The sequence below is a fragment of the Triticum aestivum genome, chromosome 2D, assembly GCF_018294505.1.
Source record: "Triticum aestivum cultivar Chinese Spring chromosome 2D, IWGSC CS RefSeq v2.1, whole genome shotgun sequence".
NCBI classification, from domain to species: domain Eukaryota; kingdom Viridiplantae; phylum Streptophyta; class Magnoliopsida; order Poales; family Poaceae; genus Triticum; species Triticum aestivum.
In genome coordinates, this window is record NC_057799.1 from 519,199,348 (window position 1) to 519,226,245 (window position 26,898).

The 26,898-nt window shown below is 46.0% G+C and overlaps 2 protein-coding genes across 2 annotated transcripts; one reads left to right on the plus strand and one right to left on the minus strand.

The window, feature by feature from the left end:
• The first annotated feature begins 13,347 nt into the window (after positions 1–13,347).
• On the plus strand, positions 13,348–15,888 carry LOC123049742 (polygalacturonase ADPG1). The gene is made up of 9 exons (XM_044472625.1): positions 13,348–13,525; positions 13,698–13,844; positions 13,954–14,091; positions 14,202–14,366; positions 14,546–14,566; positions 14,667–14,956; positions 15,060–15,168; positions 15,278–15,391; positions 15,496–15,888. The coding sequence occupies exons 1-9, from the start codon at positions 13,358–13,360 to the stop codon at positions 15,715–15,717; spliced, it is 1,374 nt and encodes a 457-aa protein (XP_044328560.1). The 5' UTR covers positions 13,348–13,357; the 3' UTR covers positions 15,718–15,888.
• A 1,843-nt stretch (positions 15,889–17,731) lies between these two features.
• Positions 17,732–23,650, minus strand: LOC123054175 (protein ALTERED PHOSPHATE STARVATION RESPONSE 1). The gene is made up of 4 exons (XM_044477884.1): positions 22,148–23,650; positions 21,884–22,056; positions 20,663–20,886; positions 17,732–18,761 (listed from the first exon to the last, which is right to left on the minus strand). The coding sequence occupies exons 1-4, from the start codon at positions 23,292–23,294 to the stop codon at positions 18,026–18,028; spliced, it is 2,280 nt and encodes a 759-aa protein (XP_044333819.1). The 5' UTR covers positions 23,295–23,650; the 3' UTR covers positions 17,732–18,025.
• Positions 23,651–26,898: the final 3,248 nt, after the last annotated feature.

Genomic DNA, 26,898 nt, shown 5'->3' on the forward strand with positions numbered 1-26,898 from the left:
CATTAAGAAACCTATGGGAAGAATTAATGATGTTATTATTATTGCAAATAGCAATTATGTGCCCGTAGATTTTATTGTTCTTGATATAGATTGCAATCCTTCATGTCCTATTATTCTTGGTAGACCTTTCCTTAGAACGATTGGTGCAATTATTGATATGAAGGAAGGGAATATTAGATTCCAATTTCCGTTAAGGAAAGGTATGGAACACATTCCCTAGAAATAAAATAAAATTACCTTATGAATCTATTATGAGAGCCACTTATGGATTGCCTACCAAAGATGGCAATACCTAGATCTATTCTTGCTTATATGCCTAGCTAGGGGCGTTAAACAATAGCGCTTGTTGGGAGGCAACCCAATTTTATTTTTAGTTTTTTGCTTTTTTCTTCTATTTAGTAATAAATATTTGATCTAGCCTCTGCTTAGATGTGTTTTTATGTTTTAATTAGTGTTTGTGCCAAGTTAAACCTATAGGATCTTCTTGGATGATAGTTATTTGATCTTGCTGAAAATTCCAGAAACTTTCTGTTCACGAAAATAATTGTTAAAAATCACCAGAACGTGATAAAATATTGATTCCAATTTCTGCTGATCGATAAACAAATTATCTAGGTCTTCCTATTTTGGCTGAAGTTTTGGACTTCCAGAAGTTTGTGTTAGTTACAGATTACTACAGACTGTTCTGTTTTTGACAGATTCTGTTTTTCGTGTGTTGTTTGCTTATTTTGATGAATCTATGGCTAGTAAAATAGTTTATAAACCATAGATAAGTTGTAATACAGTAGGTTTAACACCAATATAAATAAAGAATTACTTCATTACAGTACCTTGAAGTGGTGTTTTGTTTTCTTTCGCTAACGGAGCTCACGAGATTTTCTGTTAAGTTTTGTGTTGTGAAGTTTTCAAGTTTTGGGTAAAAGATTTGATGGATTATGGAACAAGGAGTGGCAAGAGCCTAAGCTTGGGGATGCCCATGTCACCCCAAGATAATCTAAGGACACCAAAAATCCAAAGCTTGGGGATGCCCCGGAAGGCATCCCCTCTTTCGTCTACTTCCATCGGTAACTTTACTTGGAGCTATATTTTTATTCACCACATGATATGTGTTTTGCTTGGAGCATCTTGTATTATTTGAGTCTTTGATTTTTAGTTTACCACAATCATCTTTGTTGTACACACCTTTTGAGAGAGACACACATCATTCGGAATTTATTAGAATACTCTATGAGCTTCACATATATCTTTTGAGCTATATAGTTTTTGCTCTAGTGCTTCACTTATATCTTTTAGAGCACGGCGGTGGTTTTGTTTTATAGAAACTATTATTCTCTCATGCTTCACTTATATTATTTTGAGAGTCTTAAACAGCATGGTAATTTGCTTAAATTGGGAAATTGATCCTAATATGTTAGATATTCAAGACTAGTAAAAAACTTTCTTATGAGTGTGCTGAATGCTAAGAGAAGTTTGATGCTTGATGATTGTTTTGAGATATGGAGGTAGTGATATTAAAGTTGTGCTAGTTGAGTAGTTGTGAATTTGAGAAATACTTGTGTTGAAGTTTGCAAGTCCCGTAGCATGCACGTATGGTAAACGTTATGTAACAAATTTGAAACATGAGGTGTTCTTTGATTGTCCTCCTTATGAGTGGCGGTCGGGGACGAGCGATGGTCTTTTCCTACCAATCTATCCCCCTAGGAGCATGCGCATAGTGCTTGGTTTTTGATGACTTGTCGATTATTGCAATAAGTATGTGAGTTCTTTATGACTAATGTTGAGTCCATGGATTGTACGCACTCTTGCCCTTCCATCATTGCTAGCCTCTTCGGTACCGTGCATTGCCCTTTCTCACATTGAGAGTTGGTGCAAACTTCGCTGGTGCATTCAAACCCCGTGATATGATACACTCTTTCACACATAAACCTCCTTATATCCTCCTCAAAACAGCCACCATACATACCTATTATGGAATTTCCATAGCCATTCCGAGATATATTGTCATGCAACTTTCCACCGTTCCGTTTATCATGACACGTTCATCATTGTCATATTTCTTTGCATGATCATGTAGTTGACATCGTATTTGTGGCAAAGCCACCGTTCATAATTTTTTCATACATGTCACTCTTGATTCATTGCTATCCCAGTATACCGCCGGAGGCATTCATATAGAGTTATACTTTGTTCTAGTATCGAGTTGTACTCATTGAGTTCTAAATAAATAGAAGTGTGATGATCATCATTCATAGAGCATTGTCCCAAATAAAAAAAGAGAGAAAGGCCAAATAAAAAAAGGCCCAAAAAAGAAAATAAAAAGGGGCAATGCTACTATCCTTTTTCCACACTTGTGCTTCAAAATAGCACCATGATCTTCAGGATAGAGAGTCTCTTGTTTTGTCACTTTCATATACTAGTGGGAATTTTTCATTATAGAACTTGGCTTGTATATTCCAACGATGGGCTTCCTCAAATGCCCTAGGTCTTCATGAGCAAGCAAGTTGGATGCACACCCACTTAGTTTCTTTTGTTGAGCTTTTATGCATTTATAGCTCTAGTGCATCCGTTGCATGGCAATCCCTACTCCTTGCATTAACATCAATCGATGGGCATCTCCATAGCTCATTGATTAGCCGCGTTGATGTGAGACTTTCTTCTTTTTTGTCTTCTCCACATAACCCCCATCATTATATTCTATTTCACCCATAGTGCTATGTCCATGGCTCACGCTCATGTATTGCGTGAAGGTTGAAAAAGTTTGAGATTACTAAAGTATGAAACAATTGCTTGGCTTGTCATCGGGGTTGTGCATGATGAGAGCATTCTTGTGTGACGAAAATGGAGCATGACTAAACTATATGATTTTGTAGGGATGAACTTTCTTTGGCCATGTTATTTTGAGAGGACATAATTGCTTAGTTAGTATGCTTGAAGTATTATTACTTTTATGTCAATATTAAACTTCTATCTTGAATCTTTCGGATCTGAATATTCATACCACAATTAAGAGAATTACATTGAAATTATGCCAAGTAGCATTCCACATCAAAAATTCCGTTTTTACCATTTACCTACTCGAGGACGAGCAGGAATTAAGCTTGGGGATGCTTAATACGTCTCCAACGTATCTATAATTTTTTATTGTTCCATGCTATATTATATTCTGTTTTGGACATTAATGGGCTTTATTATACCTTTTATATTATTTTTGGGACTAACCTATTAACCGGAGGCCCAACCCAGAATTGCTGTTTTTTGCCTATTTCAGAGTTTCGCAGAAAAAGAATATCAAACGGAGTCCAAACGGAATGAAACCTTCGGGAACGTGATTTTCGGAACGAACGTGATCCAGAGGACTTGGACCCTATGTCAAGACATCAACCAGGAAGGCACGAGGTAGGGGGGCGCGCCTACCCCCCTAGGCGCGCCCTCCACCCTCATGGGCCCCATGTTGCTCCACTGACGTACTTCTTCCTCCTATATATACCTACGTACCCCCAAACTACCAGATACGGAGCCAAAAACCTAATTCCACCGCAGCAACCTTCTGTACCCGTGAGATCCCATCTTGGGGCCTTTTCCGGAGCTCCGTCGGAGGGGGCATCGATCACGGAGGGCTTCTACATCAACACCATAGCCTCTCCGATGATGTGTGAGTAGCTTACCTCAGACCTTCGGGTCCATAGTTATTAGCTAGATGGCTTCTTCTCTCTCTCTGGATCTCAATACAAAGTTCTCCACGATTCTCGTGGAGATCTATTCGATGTAATCTTATTTTGCCGTGTGTTTGTTGAGACCGATGAATTGTGGGTTTATGATCAAGTTTATCTATGAACAATATTTGAATCTTCTCTGAATTCTTTTATTTATGATTGGTTATCTTTGCAAGTCTCTTTGAATTATCAGTTTGGTTTGGCCTACTAGATTGATCTTTCTTGCAATGGGAGAAGTGCTTAGCTTTGGGTTCAATCTTGCGGTGTCCTTTCCCAGTGACAGTAGGGGCAGCAAGGCACGTATTATATTGTTGCCATCGAGGATAACAAGATGGGGTTTATATCATATTGCATGAGTTTATCCCTCTACATCATGTCATTTTACTTAAAGCGTTACTCTGTTCTTATGAACTTAATACTCTAGATGCATGCTGGATAGCGGTCGATGTGTGGAGTAATAGTAGTAGATGCAGGCAGGAGTCGGTCTACTTGTCGCGGACGTGATGCCTATATACATGCTCATGCCTAGATATTCTCATAACTATGCTCAATTCTGTCAATTGCTCAACAGTAATTTGTTTACCCACCGTAATACTTATGCTCTTGAGAGAAGCCACTAGTGAAACATATGGCCCCCGGGTCTATTTTCCATCATATTTAATCTCCTGACAACAGGGCGCCCACCCTTTCCTTCTCCTCTTCCTCTCCCTTCCCTCTTTCCCCTTCTCCTCCTAGTTGGACTAGGAAAGGGGGAGTCCTACTCCTACTAGGAGGAGGACTCCTCCCCTCCTTGGCGCGCCCAAGGGCAGGCCGGCCTCCCCCCTTGCTCCTTTATATACGGGGTAAGGGGGCACCCTAGAACACAATACAAGTTGATCATTGATCTCTTAGCCCTCCCCCTCCTCCACTCCTTTATATACGGGGGCGGGGGGCACCCCATAGACACATAAGTTGATCCTTGATCTCTTAGCTGTGTGTTGTGCCCCCCTCCCCATAATCCACCTCGGTCATATCATCGTAGTGCTTAGGCGAAGCCCTGCTCCGGTAGCTTCATCATCACCGTCATCACGCCGTCGTGCTGACGAAGCTCTTCCCCGACACTCTACTGGATCGTGAGTTCGTGGGATGTCACCGAGCCGAACGTGTGCAGATCGCGGAGGTGCCGTACCTTCGGTGCTAGGATCGGTCGATCGTGAAGACGTACGACTACATCAACCGCGTTGTCATAACGCTTCCGCTTACGGTCTACGAGGGTATGTAGACAATACTCTCCCCTCTCTTTGCTATGCATCACCATGATCTTGCGTGTGCGTAGGAATTTTTTTGAAATTACTACGTTCCACAACATCGGTTCCATTATTTCTTCAAGAACCTGTAGATCAACTTTTTTTTAGATATGATTTACTCCCGAAAAGAATGTAATTGCGTTTGCGCTTTCATCTTAGGCGAATCTATGCCATGATTACAAATTCTACATTCTCCTCTTTGGATGTCGTTTCTTTTGCTAGATGTAATTGCATGCATCTGTTCCATGACTCTTGAGTCTGCCGCTTCATCTGCTCCGGGATCACACCAATTGCTAATTGTATGCACATATAAATCCCTAGATCTAATATATCATCTGCTTCGATACTACTGTTGTACTAATTAGTATATGGTGTGGCCTTCAAGTTCTGATGCAACTTAGAACATCCCTCTTGAAGCAAAAATTTCGTTGACAATATAAAATTTTAACTTTGAATTTAGGGATCACTTACCCTCACTAGCATGTTGATGAATTGGCTAGATGACTAGCTACCTAGCATATATTACTTTCCTTTTCTTGCAAGCTCAAAGTTGGTTGTCCTAATGTATTATGGATTAGAAACAATAATACAAATTACTGATACACCTGATTGCAAGAGTTCTGACCAACATTACTCTTGCATTATTTGGACTCTGAAATATGCAATAAAATCCAGTTACAATGTTTATCATTAAAACAACAACTACAGTATTGCCTTACTAGTTGTGTGGGTATTAGTTCTGATAATATTTCTCTTAAAATGAAGCTTAGAATGGTCAAAATATTACATTCACAATGGCCAACCAGTGAACTACTAAACTTTGTTATATAAAAATCCCACTGAATATCTTCACTCATTTTCAAGTAGCAGGGCTTTTACATATCCTGCTCGACCGGACAGCTGTGGTGGTGAGTAGATGACCATGGTGGGGAGGCGTGGTGTTGAGGCACTGATGGAGGCACTACACTGTCAGGATGTGTCCGTCATGACGCCAATGAGGCATGGCGACATTTGTTCTACCGGAAGGTGATGCAGTTAGGCGGTCTCTTAGTCCTTTATCTGTATTTTGTGTCGCTGCTTTTACTTTCGTTGTGTAATGCATATATTTGGAGGATTTTCAGTCAAATGTCCATGTTAGTGAATATTGTGTTCTTATGTATTCCAAAGAAACTTTTTGTTTTGACAACAATTGGTGAGTTAGAACTAAAAGGGACCATACATAAGAGAATCATTTGTAACTCTGTTATGGAAGTCAATTTAAAATGTTTGTCATATTATTAATTGATGGGTTATATAGTCCTCACATTATGGTACAGTATGAGTGATTTTGAATATGTTAGTAAGCCTATTTGTATCTTTGAATTAATCTTCTCCTACTAACATATGCTAATGTTGATGTACATGACTCACTGAATGCATAACCAAGCTGAGATCAGGACCCAAGTAGCCATCCTAATGTGCTTAGATAAGACTAGCACATATCCCCGTGTGTTGCAACGGGAGAGATAATTGACGTGTCCACTGAAATATCCATCAGCACGGCCCAACAACATCCGGATTGTGCCCGGCCACGGTAGAGAGGCGCACACTGAGGTCTGCCAGAAATTCATATCAGTAGTACATTAAGAAGCATGCTACACACACAATTATTTTGGTATAATTTTTGTACGGCGATTCTAATCTTAGAGAGCCTAATTTTCAATTTTATCATACCAAGGCATTATTTGTAAGTTGAAGCAATGTTTGGAATTTGCACCAAGTCGTCAGAAAAATCTCAATAAAAGGATTCTCTCCATATTTTTTTTGAATCTCCCGTTTTTTATTTATCCCCACTCATCACGCCATTTATTCTCTCCTTTATCTATTACTCATATATGCCCATTGAAACCGATCATTCATACCCCCTCCGATCCATATAGGCCCTCCTAACATACTTCATATAAAAGTTATATTGTGTGTTAGCATTTTCTGAAATACACCATCGCAATTAATTAGGTTAATTATGGTTATGCCCTAAATAGAATCTTAAAGTGGTTAACAGGGAAAAATAATAGCATGGTTGGAAATTACGCATTTTTTGATCAAATAACATATAGAAATTATTTTAATCCGAGTTAGGGTTGCAAAGTTATAGCATTATCATGTTTAACCTATTGTGACACCCCAAAAATTTGGCCTTGTTTTATTTATTAAAATGTTGCCAGGAAATAAAACTTTTCCATTATTGTCAAGTTTTACCTTTTGTGACCCTGGATCTTTCCTCAAGTAGGAAAAACCTTCAAAGGTGCTGTTGGATTTGTTTACTCTCTTTTATAAAACAATTCCTCATCAGTGGATCCAAATTTGCAAGGCTTATTTTACTCAAAGCTTTATTCCTTTAAAATGATTTCCTTTGCATTTGGAGCCTGCTTTGCACTGCAACCATTTGATAAATGCTTTCAAAATTTCCACCAAATTTTGGAGATGTCATGTGATGTTTCCACATCACTTTCATGCAAAAATACCTCTTGGCCATTGGAGATTTTGAGCTCTACACCAACTTTTCCAATCTGGTCCAGTAGGCACTTTTGCACTGCAACCCATTTAAATATTCTTCTGAAAATTCTTCCAAGTGTTTGGAGATGTCAGTGGATGCATACCATTCATCTTCAAGCAAAAACCCAGTGGTGTTCCCTAGAAAATTTGAATGGATCAACCTCTTTTACATTCTGGTCCAATTTGATGATTTACACTGCAACCATACTTTTCCTTGCTCTATTAACCCTGAGCTTTTTCCTACTTGTAGCCCTCCCTACCAAACTCTTAAGTCCAGGAGATTGGGCTCATTGGAAATTTTGAAATGCATGTGCTAAACCCTTTTTCTTTCTGCCCAAAACTGGAGTTTTGCAAAACTTGCACTATCAACTTTCTGTCTCTGCCAAACTAACCTTGCCATCATCTCCTGCACCTAGAGAGACACTGATCTGGAGATTTTGGCCACTCCAAGAGTTGCCTAAGTGCATCTGGCATTCTGTCGAACACCTGGTGTGCACAGTCCTTTTTGGCAAGCTCTCTGGTTTGCATGGTGGACTTGAACCCCTGACCTATCCACCTTGTCCACTGAATGCCTTGCTACCCCTACCTCCATCCTGTGCAGTACCAGCTCCACCCTCGAGCTCTAGAGCGCGCTGGCATTTCGTCGAGCAGGTGTCGTGCGTGCTCTGGGCGCGCCCAGAGCGCACGTTTTGCACGCGCGCGCACTACGCCGACACGCCGCACTGCCGCGCTCGACGCGACCCGACCCTGGCTCCCTCTGCATCGCTGAGCCGCGCACTAGCCGCCCCCCTGCTCCACGATCCCTCTGGCGTCCTGCTGCACCGCTGGCCGCGCCCTTGGCGGCACGCCGGCGTCGGCAGCGGATTCCGCCGCGGACGGCGCCGCCCAAGCCACCAGCGCACGGTTTTTGGTACTGTGTTTGAAATATTTGTATTTGTGTATTTTGCAAAATAGGATTTTTGGAGGAAAAGGAAAGCTTCCAATAAGTGCATCCTTTGCATACTTTTGAAGGCAAGCATTTCTGAACTCTGGCTTAATATTCTGTTGTGGTGTTTGGATGTGATCACAACACCTTTTGGCTTGGAGTGTGTGATAGTTTATGTACCGATATAGTCTCGTGCATAAGTGCACTTTGGAGTTGTTTTGGGGTCAGCAGGTGGATACACTAGTGATTTGGGTCATCCTCGTGAGTTTCTCTTGCACACCGGTAGGAAGCCGGGAGAGTCGTGGTCTTGGGTAGACACGAGCTCGTCCCTAATCCCTCGTCGAGACGAGTATGCCCGGCATAGCTTGGTGAGGCTCGAGGAGTGATGATTTATTTCACTAGTGGTGATATGTTTGGTGGGTGCCTGGACCACCTGAGTCGGTTGTAGACCAAGTCTTGATCAATAGCTTCCTTCTTTGTCGGTACGACCACTTGTCCCTGCAGGGACAGGGTATGGTTCAGTAGGTTGTCAACCCCTGTCCAAAGCACACACCGTACAGAGAGGCCGTGATGAAGGTTCCGTGGCCACGGATTAAAGCCTGTCATTCGGTCCGGGGGCATGGGTGTTTCGGTTGTAGCCGAAGGGGATAGCTTCCCCCAGTTTGCGCGCGGTATAAATTTTGTGATCCCATGCTACGTCGAGGTTGTAGCCTCCCCACTTAGAGTTTTGCTTGGCAGGTGTCGTGGGTGATTCCAGGCACTGGTGAGTTAAGCTGGTGTGTGCAGGTCGGGCGTGTTTTCAATCAAAAGACCGTAGACGGAATTAGTCTAGAGGGACTGAGTAAACCCGTTACTCGTGGAAAATGGTATTCCCTCTGCAGAGGATACATCCTGTCAGATGGTCATGTTCTTGAGTAGAAACCACAGTCTGAATTGAGTCTTGTAACGGTATTCGGATGGAGATACGGCCTGACTAAATTATCGGTTTTTCGGATGGAGAACGATTCATCTAGAACTCTGTAACGGTATTCGGATGGAGATACGGCCTGACTAAATTATCGGGTTTTTTTTCGGATGGAGAAACGACTGTACTAAATTTTGTTTATGACTATGACACGTATGGATTGTGATCTTTATTATATTTTGGACTAACCATTTATGTTATGTATATTATTGAGTATCCCTGGGATGGTCCTACCTCCTGGATATTCACTGTAATTATTTTTCTTATAAGCCCTTTATGTGGTGTCGCTCAGACGCCCGACTGTGGCATTATTTTTATTTCTGCATTTTCCGCTCGAGGAGTCATTCAGACACTCGTTTGGCACCAGTATTATTATTTCTGCACTTTCCGCTCGAGGAGTCATTCAGACACTCGTTTGGCACCAGTATTATTATTTCTGCATTTTCCGCTCGAGGAGTCATTCAGACACTCGCTTGGCACCCAGTATTTTATTTTGGTATATTTTAACCATATGTGTGCATCATGACCTTTCATATATTTCGTGGCAGATGTGTGTTTTATCTAGTTTAACTCGGAGCATGTTTGATATATATTATACCCGTGTTCCTAATGTTTGCGAGTACATTCAAACGTACTCACTGGCTTGTCCCTGGCTATTGTCTTGGCCAGATTTCTCGCTCGGAGACGAGCCACGCGGTGACAACCTCGGAACCTACGCGTCGACGTTTGCAGCCTCGCGAAGATAGGCGTTATCCTGGTCAGCTGTTCTTGTGGGAAATGGAGTCCCATAGACGCAGATGTACCCAACCGCTTCCGCCCTCAACCATTAGAAACCAATTGTTATACTCCTAGGCCTAAATGGTCTTGTACTACATATTTTTGTGCTTGCTTGGATATTCTTGTATCAAGTTGGTGCCTCATCAGCTAACAGAAATCCTGGGGTTGGTGAGTGCACAGGCCGTTTTTCTGGGAATTTATATCCCAAAATCCGGTCGTGACACCTATTCTCTGTAATAAAAGGTCAGTGATCTAAATGGGCCGAAAACAGAGTGAACCGGGCAAACACGGAATACTAACCAATGCCCAGAAGAGCAAGATAGTCATTGCCGTAGTTGGGATGAAGCCCAACAAAGAAAGGGCACTTAATGTTGGACCGAGAGTTACTTAAAGGAAAAATCAAGGGCTGTTTTGTAAAACATAAACGTATGACAACGGACGGGCAGAAACACTCCGTACTTATTAGTAGGGATAGATTGAAGCACACAAGACAGTCTTAAGAGGCGCGCCACGGGCGCGCCCCAACCCCTAGTGCCCATGAAACTACATATTTTCTCCCAATTAATGACATAACAAAAAAAGAACACATCTATCTCTACATCGATGCACATCGCTGCCACCATGATCCACACGTCCGCCGAAGCTTAGATTAGCAACAGAAACTCGTAATCGATGAAGGGTTTGTTCAGAACTTTAGATCTGCAAACACAGATCTATCAGCTTAGATTCGTTTCCTTGTTAAAACAACTCAAACCTGAGGACGGAGTACATCGGCTCTTTCGCTGTGATAACACTAACTAAATCATGCTGTGCTACTGCTGTGGCAGTACAGGAAAGTTCCAAAATTTGTGTATGCGGCAATTGAAAACGACTAACACAAAGCAACAACCCTGCAGAGCACTAGACTCGTCACTTGTCAGATATATGCAACACGGACCTTCAGCCAGAACTTCGTGCTGAAAATTTTCCGCCGGCGATTATCGTTTTGCCCAAAGCGCTGGCACAACAAATTGTCAACGACACAGCACCCCGTCCAAGCTCTTTGATCTTCGGCACAGAAGCCCATCCATAAACTACTTAGGCCCTGTTTATTTGAGTTTTTGCTTCTGCTTTTGCAGTTTTTTCACATTGACCAAAAAACCATAAAAGCACCTATTTAAAAGTTTTTATGGCTTTTGATCAAAGTTAAAAAGTTGCAAAAGCAGAAGCTAAAAGCCCAAACAAACAGGACCTTAGCCTAAAGACTTGGGAGCCTCTAGTTTACAGTGCCCAACCGAGGGCACCATGTTGCCACCTATGCATATCTTATAATTTCGCTTCAGTTGGACTCTGCTTTCCACAGCGAGGAAGCTTTGACATTTTTTGTAATTAACAAAGCAGGGCACGATCACGATCACCCAGTTCCAGCCTTTCCATTAAAAAAGAAGAAGACACCATACTACCACCAATCTACCATAGCCTTATCTTACACAAGTGGTTAGATGATTAGACGGACAGTGGTATCCTCTACCCATCAGGGTTAAAGTCTTGATACTTGCATAATTCCTGAATTTATTTCAGGATTTCCGGCGTTGTGTTTTCAGTGAGAGGAGACGTTCCTGTCGACGACGAGGCACCTATGGTTACTTTGTAAATTTCAAGATGATATGCCGGCTCAGTCTCTCGAAGGTGCCCATAGAGTAGCGTGTAAGTGTGTGCATTCATAAGAATAAATGTATGTGTGTATGTATGAGCGCTTGTGTCTGTACTGTGTTAAGAAAAATATGTGAGGCACGTAAACAAACTTAAGTTGGACGCACGGGTAAAGCTTGATCAAAGATCAGCTAGTACAGGCATGTGCTACTACGCACGTAAGCGTACATGCATGGTTAGCTGAGTGTTGCGGGTATTCGGGTACATATGCACGCGAGCTTGCCGGCCGGCCGAGACATCGGAATACATACACGGATACACCTAGTGTGTACATACGAAGTCCAGGTCATCCCAAGCCTGGAAAAGTACATGCATAATTTTTTTTTATGGAACATGCATTCATAAGTGATGTGCACATGTGATAATAAGCCATGTCTCACATATAGTATTATCTGCGGCAAAAACACAAAAATAATAATTAGTAATGCATAAATACTCATCGAACACTAGACAAGCTCTCTTCTCGGTTTCTTTCCCAGCGCGGTGGGGCTTGATGGCAGCTATGTCGTGCCCGTTTGCCAGCTAGTGTTGCTCGGATGCTTTGCATGCCCGGCAATAGTCTCCATGCGTAACGATGCATTAGGGGTTTGAGTTTGTTGATTAGGAGCTTCGCCGTGGCTTTGCGCTTTGGTGGGATAGTTTACCTAGGGCAGGCCCCGTGCAGCATATCTTGAGCTATATCCAATGGCATTAAATAAATGTTTAGATATAGCAGTCTCAGTGATAGTGCACTATACGTTAGTGTTGTATCTAAAACAAGTCTTTTTGATGCATTTGGTGAGAGAAAACTTATGAGATATCTGCATTTGATGTTAAGATTAATATCAATATTAAGATGTGGTTGATTTCTCTTTCCTCGTTGAATAAGATGCTACATCAGATCTTTGACTATGAAATGCTATGGCTAATCATAATGGGAGTATCATAGCTAATATAATGTATATCAATTAGGCAATTTTGATGTGATGGCGCAGAATTAAATGAAGAAATAGATAGTCGAGTATCATACTATGACACAGTATCATAATAAATTCTACTACTGCTCATTCTAGTATGTGTTATGCATTGCAATAAATGAGATATGATACTAATTTATAATAATATGCACTATGATAGTATTATACACTAGTATCATATGTATGATACTGTTACATGATACTCCCAGTACAACCAGCATACTAAGATATAGGCATTGAAAGTGCACCGAAATTGTTTACACATTCAATTTGGAACGATTAAGCATTACATCTGCATGGTCGAACATATATCTCTTTTATTTTGCTGGGCAAACGTACACGTCACTCCATTGATCTTCATTTCTTCGGCGCGAGAACACGGTGAAGGATCCATCTGGTACCGGTGGGTGTTGACAGATACATGATCTGGCAAAATGCTATGTGGCTTCAACACCACTTGGGCAATCTTCAACACCAAAACAAACGGTGCCGCCTCTTTCAAAAAATAAATGAACAAAAGGTGCCGCCCCCAGTTTCGACGCTTCTCCGGCGTATATATACCCCCACAGAAAAACTTTTTAGGATCGAACAGAGCTTGGCACTTGATTCCACTCAGAGACTGCAGCGAGAGTGGAGACATTGCACGAGTCACCCACCTTACGAGACCTACACAGATGGTACGTACTAATGTCGTCTAAGCAATATCAAATAACTAGATTAGTGCACACACTCTATTGTCAGATTCATCCGTAGTTTATAGAGTAGTAACAACTAGTACGTACGTGCTGGTGAATTGGCGATAAATGCAGGTGCGTCCGCGTGAGACGTGATTACTAATTAATCTTGCAGGGCATCATCGGCATCCGCACGGCCACCCTGCTCCTCGCTGCCCTCGCGTGGCGTAGTGTGCTCGTTGCCGCCGCCGGCGAGGCGGACGGTGTGTTCAACGTCAAGGACTACGGTGCTCGCGGCGACGGGACCACGGACGACACCAAGGTACGTACGCACGCGCGTGACGCCCGAGTTGACGTTGCGATCTCGATCGATATAGCTCACGGATACGTGATGGCCGGAGGTGTGTTCACTATCTGTACTGCGTGCGAAGGCGTTCATAGACGCATGGACCGCGGCGTGCGGCGCCAGAGGCTCGTCGGCGTCGCTGCTCGTACCGGCGGGCAAGTCCTTCCTCGTCGGCCCCGCCAGATTCAGCGGGCCCTGCACCTCCACCAGAATTACCGTCCAGGCACGCATGCACCGTTCGTCTTTCCTGATCTGCTCTTAGATCTTCGCCGTGGTTTGCGTGGCTTCGTCTGACGGTCAGGAATTCTGCTGCCCTTGCTTTGACTGTCGTAGGTCATGGGCACGATTACGGCGCCACCGCCGGGCGCATGGAGCGGGCAGAACTATTGGATGATGTTCTACCAGGTCCAGGGGCTCACGGTTACCGGCGGCAGCACCGGCTTGCTCGACGGCAGAGGCCGGTCGTGGTGGTGGAGCGATAAATTCAACCGCTATGGTGTGAGAGCCCAACTCACCTCTTGCAAGAAAGAACGAAAATCTTTTAATTCCTCCTTGCATTTGTGCCTTTAGATTTATTTGTCAAATCTTCGTCTGAGAAAGTATTTAATTGTCTATCTTTTCTTCAAGACGAAGCATTTATCAGTTTTCACTCACCTGTTATCGTTCTTTTCTTTCAGGACATATATAAGGCGCCGACGGTTAGTACAAACGTGTAGAAAGCAAGTATAGTGTCTAGATAATTAGCATTCGCAAATCAACATGCATGTAACCTCATTGCCACCGCATGGATCGATACAGGCCTTGGTGGTCATGAACTGCACCGACGTGGAGCTGAGCCAATTCAGCAGCAAGAACAGCCCGCAGATGCATATCTCCGTCAGCCAGAGCAGCAAGGTCCACCTGACGCAGCTGACCACCACCGCGCCCTGGGACAGCCCCAACACCGACGGCGTGCACATCGACCGGAGCCAAGACGTCCGCGTCACCAGATCGACCATGGGCACCGGCGGCGAATGCGTCTCCATCGGCCCCGGGAGCCGATTCGTCACCGTGGACGGAATCGTCTGCGGCCCCGGCCGTGCTGTAAGGTAACAAAGGGTTACAATAGGGAGGGTTCTTCCATCTGCATTTTCCATTTACCATGCACTCCAAGAAGAGGAGTAAAATGACGTGATTGTGTTTCTTGGCTAGTGTGGGGAGCCTTGGCAGGAAGGGAGCAACCGAATCCGTGGAGTACATCGACGTAAAAAACGTCCAGTTCATCAATACCTCGAGTGGAGCGACGATCAAGACGTGGCAGGTACTGAGGTGCCATGAAACCAAGCTGAAACCGGCCTTCTCTTACTAACTAACGAGCTGATCATATGATTTTGACGCCCGGGTGACTACACTGTTTCTTCGCACTGCAGGGTGGGAAAGGTTACGCGAGATCCATCTCCTTCACCGACATAAACTTCACCAACGTGGACCGTCCTGTGGTCATCAACCAGTTCTACGCAGACCCCTACCACGTCCCAAACATGGTAGTAGTGCATGTGTTCATTAACTGTTGGACTATCTGTATACGTGTGGAGCAGCTAGTACTAATGTTTGTGCGTCTTCTTCTGGGGATCTTAATTTGCCGTAGGGGGCGGTGGCGGTGAGCAACATAACGTACACGAACCTGAAGGGGACTTCGAGGTACAGGACGGCCGTCGAATTCTACTGCAGCGAGAGCGGCAGCTGCACCAACATCCACGTCAACTCCGTGGCGATCACATTTCCGTACGGAAGAGCCGAGGCCCTCTGCCAGAACGCGCAAGGGGACACCTCCGGATATGTCTACCTCAAGATCCCTTGCCTTAGATAATGTATCTAATAGAAAAAAAATAGATAATGTAATAATACCCAGGCCAGGGTTTAGCAGTGCATTTGGAGAGAGTATCCGGTGATGCCATCTCCCACGTGTTCCCATGCTCCAATTTCAAATAAATCTGTTTTAAATGTTTCAAAAATTCTGGAGAAAATTGTGAATCGGCTAAACTTCTGACTTCTGGAATGCACCTATTTCTTGGACGACCTCTTCTGCTAGAAAAACACAATCCACAAATTCGAAGGCGTAGCCAATTGAAAATAGAAAAAACAAACACAGACATGAAAATCAGGCCAGTCGATTAAAGAAAAAAAGGCAGGGCTACGACAAATAACAAGGAAAGAGAATCAGGCCCGAGCACATGGATGACATCATCAATGAGACTTACTAAGTGAGCGAGATGGGGGAATTCGGAGATAACTAGTTTTTTTAGAGAACAGAAATAACTAGTTAATGGTTACCCATTTGCAAAAGTCAGTCCCCACCTTCTCAGGTGGTTGCAAGTAGCGCATCTGGGAATTTCCCTTTTTCAGTAGACTCGTTTATTCAATACATTTTATCTCTCGAACCATGTGTCATAATCTTGAACCGTTTTGATGGTTGGATTTCTCGTTGTGAGCTCTTCAAAACTTCCCATGTTAATAGGTTTTGACCCAAAAAAATCATGAAAAACCAGCAACGGAAAAAAGCAAATACCGAATAAAAACAAATCTGATAAAAAAAATAACATCAACCAAAAAAACAAAAAAGAGAAAAAACCAAAGCCCGGAAGCATAGTTATGGTTTTTCACCTTTTTCCACTTTTCGAGAAGCACGAAGTTTCTTTTCCCGAGAAGTATAGCGTGCAAGCAAATATGTGATTTCTCATGGAAGCAGATTTTCAAAAAACACACAAATGTGTTTCTCGCGAAAGCAAATCTATACTTCTCTTTGGCGCACATATATTTTTTTTTTGAGAACCACAGTTGTACTTCTCACGGAAGCAAATCCGTGCTTCCATAAGAAGCAAATATGTGCTTCTTGTAAAACCATAGTTTACTTTCCTTTTCAAGATGACAGTTGTACTTCACAAAAGAAAATAAAAAAGGCTTTTCCTAGACCTGGGAAAAACCAAGCAAAAACCTAAAGGCCAAAAAAGGAAAAAAAATCTAATGTGAACAGAAAAAAATTCAGATGGAGCGTCCAGTACGGACATGTGACGGCGGCTGGACGCACCACTTGGTACGCTCACATACCACAAAAGGGACCCTTGCGAGGCTTAGTTAGTCTCCGGAAATTCTAAAACAAAAGGTGAGCACCAGTACCGGGCCTGGCCCATTCTCAGGCCTGTGAGCGAGCGATCGCTACAGGAGATACATATTAGTCCCCTGTATGAACTCAAAAAATATATATCAGTCCCATGTATCCGCCAGCACTCAGGTCACAGCACGAAGCCGCCGGGCGCCGGCCACGCCATTGCCACCAGTTGACCTGCAAAGTGAAAACTGCGGCAGTACTTGCTGGGGATTGCACTTGGGTAGCCGCCGAAGGCGATCTATCACTGTGTAGGTAACTTCCATGCCCATGAAACTACATATTTTTCTCCCCCAATTAATGACAGAAGCAACCACGGACCACGGAGCACAGCGGCTCTTTCGCTCTGAGTACACTAAATCATTGAAAACGACCAACACAAAGCAACCACCCTGCAGGGCACTAAACAAAAGTCAGATGTATGCAACGCGGACCAAGGGTCTTCAGCAAGAACTTGGTGCTGAAAAATTACCGGCAGTGATTATGGTTTCGCCCAAAGCGCTGGCGCGACAAACTGTCAACGACACAACGCCCCGTCCAAGCGCTCTGATCTTCGGCACAGAAGCCCATCCATAAACTACCTAGCCTGAAGACTTGGGAGCCTCCAGTTTACAGTGCCCAACCAAGGACACCATGCTGCCACCTCTGTATATCATATAATTTCGCTTCAGTTGGTCTCTGCTTTCCACACATCGAGGAGGCGTTGACATTTGTGTAATGAACAAAGCAGGGCATGATCACCCAGTTCCAGCCTTCCCATTAGAAAAGAAGAGACCACCATACTACCACCAGTCTACCATAGCCTTATCTTACACAAGTGTAGCCCACAAACGCTTCAGTGAAACAAAAGCTAATTACACGAGGATATCGGCACCGCCCGATCCCCCCACCAAAACGCCACCAGGCCACCAGCATCACCATGAAACTACAGACTACTCATCCAAATCTACAGAATTGCAAGTTCTGGGCAACATCTTACAAGCTGGACTTGGTGCTCGAACATCTCTTCCAGTCACCGTGGCACCCTCGAACTCCCTCTTGACGACCTTGTTGGCTCTTCATCTAGTCTCGGTATCTCCTGGAAAGCTTCCAGGGAACTGGAGGCAAAGTCCTCCAGAGCTTGAACAACCAGCCTCAAATTTACGTGCACGCTGCTTGCTTCGATACGATGCGCCTCGTACGTTCGTATTGTCGGACACCGCTGAAAGCTCTGCTGCTGGCCCGGCACCAAGACCAGCTTCCTGTTCAGCTCGTCGGCATCCTTGTTGATCTCCAGCGCCTTCCTCTCCAACATCTTCATCCACTTCTCCCTCTCTCGAACCGCGACGATCCTTTTGCTTTGATCGAGGTTTTGCTGCTCCCACAGATGGCGCACGCTCGACACGAGGGCCTGCATTGCGTTGACCACATCCTTCTCGGAGATCCTGTCAATGGCTTGAGACCATTTGTTGCAGATGACGAAAATCAATGGAGCACCTATCCTCCCGGGAGAGTAAGTAGGTGCCTCTTGAGGTTCGTAGTTGAGGCAGAGTGCTAGCCATCCGTTCAGTGACTTCACGAAGTTCCTGTGCGCGCTCACCCAGGAGGAAAAATGGATGATCCATTTAATCAGTTCTAGCTCCAGTTCCATTGCCAAATCACGGCCGTTGGCTCCACCTGATGTGACCGAAGCCAGGTTTTTCGCTTCTGATATCACTTGCAACTGAATCTGGTAGGAGTGTAGCTTGTCTTGCCACATTTTTGCAAACCTGGAAAGAGGTGGTCAGTTTGTTAGAATCAGCTTGCACCTAATCAGAAATAGATACAACTTCAGAGAGAACGTATGTTAGAAGAGCAATCAGGAACTTTTATCTTCAGCACATAACATGTTTCCACAATGCAACGCAGATTATGCAAGAGTCGATACCGGCGAGTATCAGGCCCGACCCCCGAGCCGCTCCCACGAGCGTCCTCGGGTGAAACCCTAGCGCGCCGCCCCTCGTCCTCCCTCGTCGATCTCTTCCCCCGCCGCCACCGTACAGCGCCGCCGGGCAAAGTCCGGCCGGCGTTGGTGGCGGCGGGGATCTTGCCCCTCTCCTCGCGGTTGGCATTCGGCGCGGGACGGCGCGACGCGGGACGGCGCTGGGCTGGGCGGAGCCCAGCGGCGCGGCGGAGGGCGTGCTGGGTGGCGGCACCCCTGCCTGGCGGCGGTGCAGCTGCGGCTTGGGGCCCCTCCAACGCGTGGCGGCGGCGCGAGTTATCCCGGCGGCGGCTTGGCAGCGTGGCGCGGCGGAGCTCCGGTGATGACTCGGCGGCGGGCTGGAGGGCTAGGCACCGTCCAGTGGTGCTGCCTCCACGGCGGTTGCGGTTTGGGGCCCTTGACTCCGATCCGATTTGGATCTGGTGGTGCTTGGGTCCGGGCCATGGCGGCTGGCGAGGCATGGTGTTCGTCGGGGCTTGTCGGCCTCTAGGCACCATGGCGGTGCCGGCGGCGACGCGTGCCCGGCGTGGTGACGCTGGTGGACGTGGTGGTCATCTTCTTCCCGAGATGGCCGGCCAGAGGCTTGGTGATCGGATCTCGAGATCCATCATCTTGTCCCGGCTGCGAGTAGGGGAGACATGGTTGCCGGTGAAAACCGAGCCGACGGCAGGTGATGGCGGCGTTCTCACCGTTACCTTGATGGAGGCATCGTCGTGTAACCACTGTCGACCCACTCGTGCTGCTCCGGGGGAAACCCTAGGATCTGGTGTTCCAGATCGGACGATGGCGGCACTGCGGTGTCGTTTCTCTCTTGGGAGCATCGTTTGCGGAGCACCGCTAGAAGTCAGAGGCATGAGGTGGAGCGGCTTCATCTTGCACGGAGCTTCGGTGGTGATGTCAAGTCATGCGGACCGACAGGTGCTACGCTTTGTCATGCCTGGTCGGCAGGTGCTACGCACGACAAATCTTCCAAGGACTTCAAGCTGTGTCGGCTGGTGATACCTGGCAGCATGGCGCTGAGGTGTATCAGTGGCGACCGCGACGTGCTCAGCTGTTTGCGCGCAGGGAGGAGGTGCCGTTTGGCGCCATGGTGGCGTCGACGATAGCTAGACCGAGCAAGGTTGATGCATCAGTACAGTTCTGAAGATGGAGCGGTGGCAGTTGGCGGCGGCGGCCTCTGAGAGCACGCCGGACCAGTGTGTGCCCCAGACCCGGCAAGAGGCTAGGTTGGGGTCTCAGGTCTTAGATGTTAGGCTTGGCTGCGATGTCTGTTTGGTATTAGGCCCAGGCTATCTGCGCCCCTTCATCAACTGGATAGGTATAGCGACAGTTTGTTGCTTAGACGGCGGCTTTAGTCTTACTTTTGTATGACTTTGTAAGGTCTTGTGAGAATAATTAATAAAGTGGCCGTATGCATCGCCCAGATGCAGAGGCCGGGGGTCATCCTCCTTTTCTAAAAAAAAAAGATTATGCAAGAGTCGGACAGATTCTTGGAACAATCCTAGATGTAAATGTACGATTTCCTCGTTAGATTCAAATGTGTGCTCTATTCATATAGCAGTGCATAAGATGAAATTAACAGTTCTGATCCTATGACTGGCCGACCAAAAAGAACATTTTGCAGCAAGAAATCAGAAAACAGAATGAGAAAATTAGAGCAATTATCCTCCAGTGTAAAAGGAGACGTACCCTTGGATCAAGGTATTAACTTGTGGCACTAGTTCCTCATCCCTTACTTTGTTAATTTTTCTTGACACCTTGGCAATGACACGAACAGCTATTCTTATCTTTGTTGACAGCTTCCTGAGCAAATTTCGAGTTGCGTCAACCTTATGAGCTTCAGCACCCCTTTGATCTAGAAGCTTTAGTCTCTTAGAGTTCTTGGCAAGACGTAAACGCATCTTCTCTTCAGCCTACAAGAGAAATGCCACACAAAGGAGAAATACTGTTAAGTAGGATACTTTGGTGACCACATGTATAGCCATGATCTATTGAACTAGTAGTACTAGTTAGAAGCATATGGGACACTGATCCTCAAAAAAAAAACATATGGGACACTACCCTAATCAATGGTACAAAAGTAGTTACAATAAAGTGGCAGATCCAGTCAGAAAAAAGTTGATTGCATAATTTTGATACGATGACCTTGTTAACAAAGTTGGAAGCTATAATAAATTCTTACCTAGCTTACAAAATAGAAGGAATTTTTTTTAAGAATAGCCAACTTAGCATACCTAATCTTAGCAACCAGGATGAAAACCAGTAGACCTAATCTTAATTGTTCAAGCAACCGCACCATATTTTCTGGCAAGTTCTTCTATATCCAGCCATTAGGCTTTGAGGAAGACACTTCCCATAGTGGATCTTTATCTAATTGATCATTGATTTATTATCACGCCAAGACCACCTAGACTCCTAAAGTGCACACAAAAATGGTAACAGGCTACTCAAGTACCAGAACCAACCAACCAACTAGCAACAAGTAAAAATAGTAATGTTGTTGCCTTTATTTAATGGATGCCGAAAAATTGTAACACTTTTGCTTGACATAAATCTTCCCCACAGAAAAGATCGTTTCCCTAGCAGGGACAGGGTGCCCACTCCATTATTCAGCTCAAGTTGCTTTTGGTTCAAACAAAAAGGCCACTGGACTAAATAAAAGGTCTAGCTAAAGATCCAGAAGACCACAGCTAGTAAACCTTAATTCAGATTAAGGTCAGACAACATGCGAGAGGACCCAGATGATGAGATGACAAAATTGCAGCCTGACCTAGATTACCTTTGTCATACTCACAAGCGTTCTTATTCAAATCCCCTTGCACATTTCCATGAATGATGAACTAAAATCATAGCTCAAAAGCGGAGACCATTTCTACTCACAGGAAAGTGATTAACGGAATATGAATATACCTTGACCTCACCATACAGCTTCCTCTCCCAGAAATATAGCTTCTCCAGTGTCAAGGATAAGCTCCATGAGCCCACCACCTTCCCTTCTTCGCCAACTACTATGCCCAGCATGTCCTCGTCTTTGCACCCCAGATGCGCCACAGAGATTGCAGACATCATCCGAGATGAAGCAGCTTCAAACAATGAAACAGTGAGTCAGATCATTCAGATTTATTGAGATGAAAATGAATCAGATCATTCAGACTCTTTGAACTAGTAGCTCACCGTGGTAGACCGAGTTGCGTCCTTGGTAGCTCGGCCTCCCGACCTCGAGCAGCGGCGCGAGCTCCCTTGCTGCCTCGGCCACCCGAACAAGCTGTGTCTTAACCGCGGTGGCAGCGTCCACCGCATTGCCGACGGCCCTCTGCGCCGGCGGTTCTCTTGTTAGCGGGGCCACATTGCGGTATGCTGGTCGCCTCCGTTGTACATTCCTCCGGTTGTCGACCTCCGGAATGGTATTGACGGCACCGAACGAGCCGGGACGGCTGCGGCCGCTTCCAACCGTGGAGTACTCGCTAGCCATCTCCTTCACGACCACGGTCTCCTCGTCGTCTTCCTCCAGCTCCGGAATGCCCTCCTCCTCCCGCACCTCCCGTGAGCTGCGGCTCGGCGTGTACGCGGCGGCTGCGGCAGCCGCGGTGGTGGTGGGGTTGTAGTAGTAGCCGTCGTACGAGTCGTCGTAGTTCTCGAACACGTTTAGGAAGTCCCACGACGAGCTCTCCCTGGGCGGCGGAAGTGGAGCCGGAGCCGGAGCCGCTGCCCTCTGCGGCGGCGGTGGCGGCGGCGCAGCCACGGCCGGCTCACCGCCGTAGGCGTAATACTGCGGGTAGCCGCCGCCAGCTGCCGCATCGAAGGCGCCGTAGCGCGCGCGCTCCGACACCGGCGCGCGCTGCGCGACGGCGACCGACGCCGGGGGCGGGCGGCTGCGCGCGTAGTAGAACTGCATCGTGCTCTGCGGCGGCGCCGGGTAGGCGAACGCGGGCTCGGGCGCGTACCCGTAGTAATTCGGCTGCGGGAGCAGCTGCTCGGGGACGCGGCGTGGCGGCGATCCGGGCGGGGAGCAGGTCGACTCGGATCCGGAGGACGACGTGGGCTCGAAGTCGACATGCGAGGAATGACGGCGGTCCGGGAGCGGCAGACCACGACGACCGCCGCCCTTGCGGTCCTCGGGCAGCGAGAGCCGCGGCGGCTCGGCCTGGAGCCGGAGGAGGAGGTGCAGCGGCGCGGCGAGCGCCTCGTAGGATCCCGCGAGCGCGGCGTGCGCGTCGGCGAGCGCGTAGCGGTGGCGCACGGCGGCGGCGATGAGGTCGGCGCGGCCGCGGCAGAGCGCCACCGCCTCCTGGCTGTCCAGCTTGGAGCCCTTGCACCCCATCGCGCGCGCGCGGGGGCAGGCCGCTCCAGCCCAGAGGAGAAACAAAAAGGAGCTCGAGCCGAGCGTAGTGTACCTACCTACTGCTGCTGCTACTCGCCCCGCATTATGGCGTTCGGTGCGGTTGGCGCGAGGACGCCGTCGCGCGAAATGTGGCCGAGCGACAATGGCGACGTGGGGACGCGATCCGTTGGGAACAACAAGCAGAAGGGGAGTGAGCTGAGCTCGGACGAGGCGGCAGAGTGGGGGTTGGGGGAAGGCGACGCAGGGAAGGTCTCCGCGGAGCGCAGAGAAGAGAAGGATCTTCTTTTTTATCGTTTACACTTTTCTTTTGCGGGGCTTGTCGTTTGTCCCGTGGGGGCGTGGGCGTGGACTGAAGTGGAATCAGCACAGTGGAGAACGCCATGGCGGCCAGTGCGGGGAATGTGAGGATCCGGTAACTATTGGATGGACGGACCGGATTGCGCGGCAGCGAGGGATGGGATGGGAGGGAGGGGAGGGGACCCCCTCGCTTTGTCAAAGGCCGAGGGAGCGAGTGACGGAGTGGTGGTGGCCTCGGATCCCTAATCTTCCCGGCTTTGGGTGGGTAGCTTGGTTTTGGGGGTATACGGTTTTGTTGGCGCGTGTGGTGCATTGACGGACGCATGTCCTGCCTGGCCTGTGTGGATGAGTGGATCGACTACCAGGTGTGAGGTTTGCTGGGTCGTGCCGGCTGGCCGGGGTGCAGCGCCGCTGTAGACTGCCTGTAGCCACCATGCATTCCATGTCCTGCCTGCCGCTGCTCTGCTCTGCTCTGTGCTGCCTCCGTCCGGCGCTTGCAAACACAAGACCAACATTTGGCTGCTGCTGCTACGTACTACAGTTTTGGCAGGAAGCATGCACTATGATCTGTGAACGGTTAAGCTTTGAGGCACTCAAGGGTGAGATGATGGTTATTTACGAGTGCAGCTTGGATACGCTCGTCCCAACGGAGGAGCTAGCATTGAATTTGGGACGGGAAGTAAGGCCTCCGGTCATGTCGCCGAATTAGTACAGTGGAGTAGCTTCGAGCTGGTGGTAGTAAATTCATGACTTGTTACGTCAAACATTACTCCGTTTCTTACAGCGTTTGACGTGCACATAAGGTCATAAGCTACTCTAGGGAGCTGCGGTGCTGGCCTGGCGTACCGTACATAAATGACGCCTGTATATGGACGGCTGGAACAGTGGACGTGTGCTACCAGCTTTTGGGAACTGCGTTTTCTTTTATACTCGACGATGCATGGATTTACTGACAAAAGAGTCATACGATGCATATAGTCAACACCAGCTTTTGGGAACTGCGTTTTCTTTTATACTCGACGATGCATGGATTTACTGACAAAAGAGTCGTACGATGCATATAGTCAACATCAACGCACACAAAAATACACACAGTCAAATAGCAAAGTCATACTCCCTCTTTTCCGGTTTATAGAGGTTATCTCAAAATTTTAGATTTTTTTTATTTTATAAGGCTCAATTTGGTTGTTCTTCATCATAAGTTCAGATTCTAAGGTGCATTAAATCATTACATACAAGTATTAAAAGAAAATTGACCAATGCATGTACTTTATGCATGCATGCATTGGTAAACATAATTTGTTGAGGAAAACAAGAGCATTAATTGGGTGCTTTTGCAAACTACAAAAGGTATTCCACCACTCACCATCTACCTTGGTTGGTGAGATTTTTGAATTGAGCCCTATAAACCGGAAAGGAGAGAGTATAAGGCCATCTTCAACACAGACCCTCAAACCGCCCTGTATCAGTCCTCCGACCGATCCAGATCATTTTTTTCCGGCTAACTCGGACTAAACATGGGGGGTATTGCGGGAGTCCGGACAGCAGACCGATGCCTGCAAGCCCAACAGGGTTATGTAGCACTTTCATGAAAATGTCCAATTAGTTATCATCCGAACAAGGAGAAGGGGAGAGTATTTATATTGGCGCTTTTGTCATACATAAGGTGTCACAGTTCTCGTGTGAAGTAACTACTTGAGCTTCTGCAAATATTGTTATTGTCTTGGTGAACGAATAAACCAGAATGACGGGATAAAAGGTTCATATTAAAGACAGTAAAAACTCTTAAAAGTAAATAACATAAATAAAGTGAAATTAGAGTTGTGTTTCGTGCGATAAAGAGATTGGGTGCGGAGAGAATTCAGTTCATGGCAGAAATGTATCAAGTATGCCAGTGCGACCGTAATACCAGTTACCTTATATTATACTTGTAGTATTTCATATGTGTGTTCTGTAGGCGGATCACCCTAAGATTATGAAACTCCTCCTTGTGAAATTATATTTCATTCTATGGTCCTACTTCTTTTGTTACCACAGAGTGGTCGTCTCCACAATTAAGGTCCTTGGATCGGAACCAATCATTAAGTTTTGTGGATCACTGTTATGTCATACTGTCTTTGGTCCTCATAGATATCTCCACCCGTCACGTCAAAGGTCACAGATTCCCTAAACAATATGTGTTACATGTGTAAGTCTTGAGATCGTGTTGCATGGGCCCTTAAATTAGGAAAAATGCATAGGGTTCACCACAGTATAACATAATACTCCCTCCGTAAATAAATATAAGATCGTTTAGATCACTACTTTAGTAATCTAAATGCTCTTATATTTCTTTACACAGGGAGTACTAGACAGATCATACTACTACAAATACAAATGACGACATATAGATTAGGCACAAGTGAATCTTACTGCTCACCTACATCTCCCACACATATGGGGGATTACTCACACATCATAAGAGAGAAACCAATCACACCAGAGATTAAACCCATGAAATCCATATCGATAATATTGTGAAAATCCATAATGAGATGAAATAGATAGTTCAAATAGTCTTGATCTCCAGATGAGATTGAATAGAGTTACAGTTGTTCTCACAACTAAAAGTTCCTCTTACAATAGTGAAGGATGAGATGACGACGGAGATGAAATGACCAAAACTAAGAAGACCTCCAAAGGTTCTTCGGACCTCCTCTTCCTCTGTTCCCTCCGTGATCGATTCCCCCCTCCGGCAGAGTATCGGCAAAGGCCTCCATATAGGATCATGGAAGAATAGAGGCTTGCGGCGACGGAAGAATTGTTTCAGGTCTCGCCCTGAGGGTTTTCAAATATTTTGCCATTTATAGCGCTGGAATTAGGTGGAAGAGAAGGGGCCACGAAGGGTCCACAAGACATCAGGGCGTTGTTGAAAGTGCTAGTTATCGACTAGAGGGGGTGAATAGGTGATTTTTATGAAAGTCTTCAAAACACGAGGTATTTGAAGACAAACAGAAGAAATGAACCTATTGATATGCAGTGAAAGGTAGACTACACTAGACAAGCCATAGTCAAGTGAACAATGGTGAAAGCACGAAGACTATCAGCAGCTAGGTAGTATGGATCAGGATGGAAGAAAGTATGAAGCCAAACAGTAAATAGTCTTCACTCAGTGAAGTCAATCAGATCAGACAAGCAGGCAATGACTTCACGAAGACAAACTGTAAAGTAAAGGGAAGTGGAGGATAGAACCAGTTGCTTGGTGAAGACAAGGATTTGGTAGACCAGTTCTTGTTGCTGTGACAAC

Coding starts and splice junctions, on each gene's coding strand:
- LOC123049742 (XM_044472625.1), top strand. CDS start 13,358: ATGAACAAAAGGTGCCGCCCCCAGTTTCGACGCTTCTCCGGCGTATAT. Junction 13,845..13,953: donor GGACCACGGACGACACCAAG/GTACGTACGCAC, acceptor CTGCGTGCGAAG/GCGTTCATAGACGCATGGAC. Junction 15,169..15,277: donor CGACGATCAAGACGTGGCAG/GTACTGAGGTGC, acceptor TTCGCACTGCAG/GGTGGGAAAGGTTACGCGAG.
- LOC123054175 (XM_044477884.1), bottom strand. CDS start 23,294: ATGGGGTGCAAGGGCTCCAAGCTGGACAGCCAGGAGGCGGTGGCGCTC. Junction 22,057..22,147: donor ACGCAACTCGGTCTACCACG/GTGAGCTACTAG, acceptor CATTGTTTGAAG/CTGCTTCATCTCGGATGATG. Junction 18,762..20,662: donor GTTAATACCTTGATCCAAGG/GTACGTCTCCTT, acceptor ACCTCTTTCCAG/GTTTGCAAAAATGTGGCAAG.